This window comes from Opisthocomus hoazin, chromosome 13, assembly GCF_030867145.1.
Source record: "Opisthocomus hoazin isolate bOpiHoa1 chromosome 13, bOpiHoa1.hap1, whole genome shotgun sequence".
Lineage (NCBI taxonomy): Eukaryota > Metazoa > Chordata > Aves > Opisthocomiformes > Opisthocomidae > Opisthocomus > Opisthocomus hoazin.
Genome location: NC_134426.1, coordinates 18,974,824 through 18,984,847, shown reverse-complemented (window position 1 = coordinate 18,984,847; position 10,024 = coordinate 18,974,824). Strand labels below are relative to the sequence as shown.

Genomic DNA, 10,024 nt, shown 5'->3' with positions numbered 1-10,024 from the left:
TCTGGGGGCCCAGCGGCATGTGGGGGCTGCTGCTCTGCGGGGGCTGGCTGCTGGCCGCCAGCTGCCCGGTGGGTGCCACGGGCGGCTGCCGGCACCGCTGCTGCCCGGGCAGGAACAACACCTGCTGGGCGCCGGGCACCCACCGGGCTCGCTGCTACTGCGACTCGTACTGCCAGAGGACGGGTGACTGCTGCCAGGACTACCACGCTGCGTGCCGCCGCGCCGGTGAGTGTCGGGTGGGGTGGCACCGGCCGGACCCCGTGCCGGGGGGAGCCCTGGGGCTGGGGACACCAGCCGGGGCTGCTGCTTGTGGGGACGGGTGTTTGCTGTTACCTGCCAGCCCCGTACCTTGAGCGGTGATGGGATGTCTCTGGGCATGCTGGTGGGACTGAAATTGGAGCAATACCCTGATTTTGTGCTTCTGAATGTCTGGCTGCTCCCAGTACAGTAAGAAGGCCCACAGAGGTGGCCTCTGGTCTGCAGCGCTGTTGTGGCAAGCCTCAGAGCTGTCGGCGTGGGACCTGAGTGGGACGAGCCCCAGTGTTACCCCTGCCATTGCTGCGGGCGATGCCTTCCATGGCGACATGGCGCCGGGGTCTGTGCTGGGGGTGACAAACAGGGAGCGGGGGCTTGCGGGGTGCAGAGCCAGCCCACCCTGGGGACCCAAACCTCAGGCAGGCGCCGGCCACAGCCCCCGGGACAATGGCAGGAGTCAGCGCTCCCTAATCTCCGGGAGATTAGCGGGGTCCCAGCTCAGCGCGATGCGGCATGGCGGGGGATAAAGGCCTGCGGCAGCCGCGCACAATGCCCCTGCCCGGGGCCTGGGGGAGAGGGGCTGCTGGGGTCACCCTGCCCCTGCCTCCCGTCTCCCCTCCTCTCCTCCTCCCACCCTTCATGCCACTGAAGCTCTCGTCCCTCTCCCCGGCCCGCCGGCAGCGGTGGGCTGCGCGGTGGGGCCCTGGGGGCCATGGAGTGGGTGCAGCTCCCCGTGCGGGGTCGGCAGCAAGGCCCGCAGCCGCCAGGTCACCGTCCCGCCCCGGCACGGAGGGGACCCCTGCCCCGACCTCAAGCAGCGCCGAGGGTGCCTGGGGGAGCACCCGACCTGCGGGACGGCCAAAGGTAATGGGGGGTCCCGCGGGGTCCCCACGCGTGACCGTCCCCGCTGCCTGCTCCGAGGCGTCTTTAACCGTCCCTGTGTTCCCCCTGGCCACTCTTCTGCCAGAGGTGGCCAAGATATTACCTGACTCCTTCAGCCAGGACTTCAGGGATCCCTGGCGAAGAGCTGGGCTGCTGCTGCCGGAGGAGCTGGCCAGGTAGGTGTGGGGCCCCTCTGCACCTCCCCGCCAGGGCCATGGTCCCTCTGCACCCCCCTACAGAGCCATGGCCCCTCTGCACCCCCCTACAGAGCCATGGTCCCTCTGCACCCCCCGACAAAGCCATGGCCCCTCTGCACCCCCCTACAGAGCCATGGCCCCTCTGCACCCCCTCCTAGAGCTGTGGCCCCTTTGCAACACACACACTCCACCCTCCCCCCCCCCCCCCGCCAAATCTGGGGCCCCTCTGCACACCCCTCTGCAGCCGTGGCTCCTTTGCAACCCACCTGGAGCCATGACCTCTATGCATGCCCCCACCCCCCAAAATCGTGGCCCCTTTGCATCCCCCCGCCTAGGTCTGTGTCCCTTGTGCACCCCTCCAAGCCATTATCCTCCACACCCACAGCCCCAGCCATGGCCCCTTTGCGCACCTCCAGAGCCATTCCCCTTCCCACCACCCAAACCATGAGCCCTTTGCACCCCCTACAAAGCCGTGGCCCCTTTGCACCCCCTAAAAGTCATGGACCTTTTTCCCAGCTCCCCAGACCATGGCACCTTTGCACACCCACAGACCATGGACCCTTTGCACCCCCCTACAAAACTGTGGCCCCTTTGCAGTCCCCTCCTAGAGCTGTGGCCCCTTTGCACCCCCATAGAGCCATTATCCATTCCCCTCCCCCAAACCATGGCCCCTTTGAACGCCCATACAAAGTGTCGTGGTTTAACCCGGCAGCCGGCAACTGGGACCAGACAGCCGCTCACTCTCCCCCCCGCAGTGGGACAGGGAGGAGAATGGACAAAAACTAAAACTCATGGGCTGAGATAGAGATGCTTTAATAAGACAACAAAGGAAAAAAAAAATAAAGAATACGCAAAACAAGCAACGCACAATACAATTTTTCTCACCACCCAACAACTGATTGCGCAGCCAGTCCTAGAGCAGCGATCACAGAAATCGCGGATTTTGCCAATCTCACAGACTTCGTGAAACTTGCCAGACTCACAGAAAAGTTCCTGCCCCCAGCCAACCCCTATTTATATACTGGGCATGACGTCTATGGTATTGTCCCGCTTTTGGCTGGGAGAGAGTTAATTTTCCTCCCAGGAGCTGCTGTGTTTTGAATTTAGTATGAGAAGAATGTTGATAACACTGATGTTTTTCGTTGTTGCTAAGAAATCAAGGACTTTTTCCAGTTTCTCAAACTCAGCTAATGAGCAGGTGTGCAGGAGCCGGGAGGGAGCGCAGCCGGGCAGCCAGCCCAAGCTGGCCAGCGGAAATATGCCATACCATAGACGTGGTGCTCAGTTCATAAATGGGGGTTGGCCGGGGGGGCAGGAACCCTCTTCTGTGAGTTTGATCCTTTCCATGAGTTCGATCCTTTTCTGTGAGTTCAGTGAAATTCGTGAGTTCCACAATCACTGCTCAGGGACTGGCTGCACAACTGGTCATCGGGCTGTGAGAAGAATTGTATTGTGTATCACTTGTTTTGCATATTCTTAGTTATTATTATTATTATTATTTTTATTTCCTTTGTTGTCTTATTAAACTGTCTGTATCTCAACCCATGAGTTCTTCTTTTTGTCCATTCCCCTCCCCATCCCACTGGGGGATGCAGTGAGTGAGCAGCTGCATGGTCCTAGTTGCCGGCTGACGGTTAAACCACCACAGGTATGGAATATTTCCGCTGGCCAGCTTGGGCTGGCTGCCCGGCTGCGCTCCCTCCCGGCTCCTGCACACCTGCTCATTAGCTGAGTTTGAGAAACTGGAAAAAGTCCGTGATTTCCTAGCAACAACGAAAAACATCAGTGTTATCAACATTCTTCTCATACTAAATTCAAAACACAGCAGCTCCTGGGAGGAAAATTAACTCTATCCCAGCCAAACCCAGGACAGTATCCACCTCTTATTCTGTACTATCTACATCACTCTTAGGTCCCACACTTTCCAACAAATCACCACCACTTTTCCTGTCTTTTGATAAATACAAGCAGTTATCATTCCCTTAGCCCATGGGCCATCCATTTGACATCTCCGTTGAGTTCATCTAGCTTGTGACTTTGCATTCCATCTGTCATAACAGTCTTTCAGGGCAGGAAAGATGGTGTGTGGTGTTGGATTGTCGCACACTGCATGTGGAGCTGGCCAGGCCACTGGTGTATCTGGTGCAGCCCACACCCACAGTCTGCGGGTTGAAGATTTTGGTCTCGTCAAAGTTGCTGAAGGCAGTTGTCATTCTGTCACTGCTGCTCTTTGCTCAGATTCATCAGCATTCATGCTTCATTAATCTGGGTGATTCTTACTGTAATGCCTTTGATATCTGTCCTGGTTTCAGCTGGGAGAGAGTTAATTTTCCTCCCAGGAGCTGCTGTATTTTGGATTTAGTATAAGAATGTTGATAACACTGATGTTTTTAGTTGTTGCTAAGAAATCAAGGACTTTTTCCAGTTTCTCAAACTCAGCTAATGAGCAGGTGTGCAGGAGCCGGGAGGGAGCGCAGCCGGGCAGCCAGCCCAAGCTGGCCAGCAGAAATATTCCACACCATAGACGTTGTGCTCAGTTCATAAATGGGGATTGGCTGGGGGGGAGTAGGAACCCTTTTCTGTGGGTTCGATCCTTTTCGATGAGTTTGGTGAAATCAGCAAAATCCACAAGTTCCACTGTTGCTGCTCCGGGACTGGCTGCACATTCAGTTGTCAGGCGGTGAGAAAAATTGTATTGTGTATCACTTCTTTTGCATATTCTTTATTATTATTATTCCTTCCTTTGTTGTCTTGTCAAACTGTCTATCTCAGCCCATGAGTTTTACTTTTTGTCCATTCTCCTCCCCATCCCACTGGTAGGGGGAGCGAGTGAGCTGCTGCGTGGTCCTAGTTGCTGGCTGCCGGGTTAAACCACAACATATGACATAAAGCAATTAATAGAAGTGATGACATACAGTATGATATAGCAACTAACATCATACAGTGCATCATACAGTTCAAATTATTGGCTATTCTCACCCAGTATCTTAAAATCATAGAATCATAGAATGGTGAGGGTTGGAAGGGACCTTAAAGATCATCTAGTTCCAACCCCCCTGCGACGAGCAGGGACATCTTCCACCAGATGAGGTTGCGAATCCCCATGAGGTACACGTCAGACTCCCCCATCCTTCCACATCTACCACCAAGTGCGCCCAGGTCCTTGAGCAAAAGCAAGCTTATGGATAGGTTTGCCTTTGCCTGAGTGGGACTAACCCAGATGGTCTTCGCTAACACATTCTTTATGTGCACTACGGGGACTTTATCGCCTTCTACAGTAGGTGGACATTTTTATTGGGCAGGGCCAGCTCGATTGGTCGATCCTCTGGTGTTAACCAACCAGGTGGCCTTTGCTAAATGAAATGAATATCCCAGTGGTTTAAAGCCCACCCCCAGTGCGCTCAGTGTAGTTTTAACAGTCCATTGTAACCTTCCATTTTCCCGGAGGCTGGCGCACGGTAGGGGATGTGATACACTCACTCAATGCCATGCTCTTTGGCCCAGGTCTCTATGAGGTTGTTACAGAAATGAGTCCCGTTGTCCGACTTGGTTCTTTCTGGGGTGCCATGTCTCCACAGCACTAGCTTTTCAAGGCCCGGCCTAGCGTTCCGGGCGGTGGCATGGGGCATGGGATATGTTTCCAGCCATCCGGTGGTTGCTTCCACCATTGTAGGCACATGGTGCTTGCCTTGGCAGGTTGGTGGGAGTGTGATATAGTCGATCTGCCAGGCCTCCCCATGTTTATATTTCAACCATTGTCCTTGCGTGGTTTAACCTGGCAGCCAGCAACTAAGTGCTAGACAGCCGCTTGCTCACCCCTGCCCTACCCCACAGCGGGGTGGGGAGGAGAATGGACAAAAGGAGAATCTTGTGTGTTGAGACAAAGACAGTTTAATAAGTCAACAAAGTAAATACTAATAATATTAATAATAGTACTAAAAGTAATAATGATTATAATGAATATGCAAAACAAACTGTATATGATACAATTTTCGCACTACTTGATGACCAATTTGCAGCCAGTCCCCGAGCAGCAATCACAGAACCCAGAAATCACAGATTTTGCGAAATTCCTGAAAAGTTTGAACTCCCAGACAACATGGGATTCAAATTCACACAAAAGAGAAGAGCTCCCTGCACCCCCAGCCAACCCCCATTTATAAACTGAGCACGATGTGTACGGTATGGAATATTTCCGCTGGCCAGCTTGGGCTGGCTGCCCGGCTGCGCTCCCTCCCGGCTCCTGCACACCTGCTCATTAGCTGAGTATGAGAAACTGGGAGAAGTCCTTGATTTCTTAGCAACAACAAAAAAATCAGTGTTATCAACATTATTCTCCCACTAAATCCAAAACACAGTAACTACTGGGAAGAAAATTAACTCTCTCCCAGCCAAAACCAGGACAGTCTTCCATACCAGAGAGGCTTTACCTGCTTGGCTTGCTTGATTGCAGCACATGTTTCACATTCATGGATAACCTGTGCAATGGTGTCCATGGTCAAGACCACTCCTTGGTCATGAGCCCATCTGTATGTCACGTCTCTTCCTTGGTGGCCAGAGGTGTCATGGGCCCACCGAGCAATGAATAGTTCACCCTTATGTTGCCAGTCCAGATCCGCCTGAGCCACTTCAATCTTGGGAGCCTGATCCACCTGCTTGTTGTTCTGATGTTCCTCAGTGGCCTGACTCTCAGGGATGTGGGCGCCCATGTGACGGACTTTTACAACCAAATGCTCCAGATGGGCAGCAATATCTTGCCACAATGGGGCAGCCCAGATAGGTTTGCCTCTGCGCTGCCAGTTGTTCTTCTTCCATTGCTGCAGCCACCCCCACAAGGCACTGGCCACCATCCAGGAGTCGGTGTAAAGATAGAGCACTGGCCACTTCTCTCGACTGGCAATGTCTAAAGCCAGCTGGATGGCTTTCACCTCTGCAAACTGGCTCGACTCACCTTCTCCCTCGGCAGTTTCCACGACTTGTCGTGTAGGGCTCCATACAGCAGCCTTCCACCTCTGCTGCTTCCCCACAATGCGACAGGACCCATCCGTGAACAGGGCATACTGTTTCTTATCTTCTGGCAGCTGGTTATACAGTGGGGCCTCTTCAGCACGTGTCACCTCCTCCTCTGGCGATGCTCCAAAATCTTTGCCTTCTGGCCAGTCCATGATTACCTCCAGAATTCCTGGGCGACTGGGGTTTCCCATTCGGGCGCGCTGGGTGATCAGCGCGACCCACTTACTCCACGAAGCATCGGTGGCATGTTGCGTAGAGGGGACCCTCTCTTTGAACATCCAGCCCAGGACCGGCAATTGTGGAGCTAGGAGGAGCTGTGCTTCAGTGCCGACCACTTCTGAAGCAGCTCGAACGCCTTCATATGCTGCCAGAATCTCTTTTTCAGTGGGAGTATAGCGGGCCTCGGATCCTTTGTATCCCCGGCTCCAGAACCCCAGGGGTCGACCTCGAGTCTCCCCTGGTGCTTTCTGCCAGAGACTCCAGGTTGGGCCATTCTCCCTGGCTGCGGTGTAGAGCACATTTTTAACATCTTGCCCTGACTGGACTGGACCAAGGGCTACGGCATGAACTATCTCCCGTTTAATTTGTTCAAATGCCTGTCGTTGCTCAGGGCCCCATTCAAAATCATTCTTCTTCCAGGTCACGTGGTACAGAGGATTTACAATCTGGCTGTAATTTGGGATGTGCATCCTCCAAAAGCCCACAACACCTAAGAAGGCCTGTGCTTCCTTTTTGCTGGTTGATGGAGACAAAGCTGCTATTTTGTTGATGACATCCATTGGGATCTGACGGCGCCCATCCTGCCATTTTATTCTCAAAAACTGGATCTCTTGCGCAGGTCCCTTGACTTTACTTCGCTTAATGGCAAAACCGGCTTTCAGAAGGAATTGGATTATTTTCTCCCCTTTCTCAAAAACTTCTGTTGTGTTGCCCCACACGATGATGTTGTCAATGTACTGCAGGTGTTCTGGAGCTTCACCCTGTTCCAGTGCAGTCTGGATTAGTCCATGGCAAATGGTGGGACTGTGTTTCCACCTGTGGGGCAGTCGATTCCAGGTGTACTGGATGCCCCTCCAGGTGAAAGCAAACTGTGGCCTGCACTCTGCTGCCAACAGGATGGAGAAACACACATTAGTGGTATCAGTGGTGGTGCACTGCTTGGCTGCCTTTGACTCCAGCTGATATTGGAGTTCTAGCATGTCTGGCACGGCAGCACTTGGCAGCCTCATGACTTCATTCAGTCTACTGTCAGTCTCCACTCTTCGTTAGGCTTTCACATGGGCCATACGGCACTCTTAAAGGGTGAGCGAGCCTTACTGATTGCTTGTATCACACCACATTGGGCGCCAAATATTACTGTCATGGTTTAACGCAGCAGCTGGCAACTGGGACCACACAGCCACTCGCTCACTCTGCCCCGCCCTGTGGGATGGGGGGAGAATGGACAAAAAGTAAAACTCGTGGGATGAGATAGAGACAGTTTGATAAGACAACAAAGGAAGAAATAATAATAATGATAATAAAAATAATAATAATAATGAATATGCAGAACAGCTGTACACAATACAATTTTTCTCACTGCCCAGCGACGGATCGCACAGCTAGTCACCAAGCAGCGATCACAGAACTCACAGAGAAGTTTTTGCTCCCTCCCGGCCAACCCTCATTTATGAACTGAGCACAACGTCTATGGTATGGCATATTTCCGCTGGCCAGCTTGGGCTGGCTGCCCGGCTGCGCTCCCTCCCGGCTCCTGCACACCTGCTCATTAGCTGAGTATGAGAAACTGGAAAAAGTCCTTGATTTCTTAGCAACAACGAAAAACATCAGTGTTATCAACATTCTTCTCATACTAAATTCAAAACACAGCAGCTCCTGGGAGGAAAATTAACTCTATCCCAGCCAAACCCAGGACAGAAAGCCATCACCCTTTTGCACCCCCCCTAGAGCTGTGGCCCCTGTGTGCCCCCTCAGAGCCGTTACCCTTCTTCCTCCCAACCATGGCCCCTTTACACTCCCAAACCCGTGGCCCCATCAATCAAGAAAACACCACATCTTCTGCCCTACCCTCCAACCCTCATTTTCTCACTTTTTCCCCTCATTTTCTCCTTTTTCCCCCCCATTTTCCCATTTTTCTCCCCCCCCCCCCCCCCCCCAGCTCCCCCCTCCCCAGCTACTGTGGCTATTTCCGCCTGACGCAGGTAGGGACCCCCTGCCGCGGGCAGGCCTGGAGCCGCCGGCTGCACCGGGACAGGCGGGTGTGCGTCGAGTGCCGGGGGGACACATCCCACCACCGGCCCCATTGCACTGGACATGGGCTGAAAGGAGCCAGGTAGGTGGTAATCTGTCTTAGGGACACCCCTTTAGTGTGTCCCCACTGCAAGAAGGACTATCTCTCCATACCCCTAAGGCATCTTCCTTTTATCTTCTTAATTATATATTTTTATATCTATAAAACTAATATTATAGTATAATGTGCCATGATATTATAAGAGTATTATAATATGCCATAATATGATAGGGTAATGTTATAATATACCAAAATATTATAGGAAAATATTATAATTCACCATAATTATAAGATAAATCAATAATATGTACTATAAATCACTAATACATAAGTGTATTTGTATAGAACATAATAGAATGGAGTATTTCAGTTGGAGGGGACCTGCAACGATCATCTAGTCCAACTGCCACTATCTTATTGTGTATATTATATGTTATATATAACTTTTAAAAATTATATTTAATTATTCACGCCCCAGCTCTCACCACCTTTCCCTTCCAGGACTTTCTGGGTTGCCACCTCCGTGGCAGGGTGCCAGGGCTCGTGGGTGCAGGAGGGGCTGCAGGAGGGTTGTGTCTGTCCCCCACCAGCTCTCATCTTTGTATAGGATTCCCCCAGGAAGGTGAGCTGAGCCCTCCCCACTACCGCTCCTTGCTGGGGAGGGGGAATGAAATAAAAACGTCCTGTCTTTTTTTAATTTCACCCTTCTGCAGGCTTGCTGCCCACCCTTGGAGATGACTCCCTGCATTTTCCATTAAGTATTTTGGAGAAGAATGGAAAGAAAACCCTGCTTATAAAGATTAAATATAAAGGAATTGCTGAAGTAAAGTATGGTGATTAACAGAGGAAGAACGCTGAGATTAAAACTGGGTGAGCAGATGATGTGATGGTGACACGGGAGGACAATGCGATGATGCCATGCTCAGCCGTGACATCACAGTGTGCAATGAGCTGCTCTTCACGAGCAACATGAGGGTGTAGGAGCATCCTCCGTCTGCGTGTTCAGGTCGGCCTGACTGCAGTGAGCCATGGGGTGAGCCACGAAGGGCAGCTCGGCTGCGTGCTGTGCTTTGCAGAGAGAAATTAAACGTAGGCACTCAAAGCCTGCACGTGGGCAATAATGCTGGTGGGTGTCTGGCTCCAGCCGTGGGGCTCAGCAGTCCCTGCTGGAGGCAGTGGGGTCGGGCTGGGCGATGCTGGACTGCGCTGGTGCCATTCCCCACTCTTCGCCCAGCATGATGTGACCTCCCTGGTGGGGTCCCCGGTCCAGCCTTGGCTGGTGGTACCCACAGCTGAGACGCTGTGCCGGTGGCCTTGGCACCTGCCTGCATCCCCCAGAACCACCCCGTGGGTGACTTCACCCCCACCCCTGACAGGCATAGCACCG

General features: G+C 52.8%; 1 protein-coding gene across 1 annotated transcript; it reads left to right on the top strand.

The window, feature by feature from the left end:
- Window positions 1–17: 17 nt before the first annotated feature.
- On the top strand, window positions 18–9,677 carry LOC142363030 (somatomedin-B and thrombospondin type-1 domain-containing protein-like). The gene is made up of 6 exons (XM_075434857.1): window positions 18–225; window positions 937–1,119; window positions 1,223–1,313; window positions 8,506–8,679; window positions 9,139–9,259; window positions 9,351–9,677. Exons 1-5 carry the CDS (start codon window positions 18–20, stop codon window positions 9,242–9,244), a joined length of 762 nt encoding a protein of 253 aa, XP_075290972.1. The 3' UTR covers window positions 9,245–9,259; window positions 9,351–9,677.
- The last annotated feature ends 347 nt before the right edge of the window (window positions 9,678–10,024 follow it).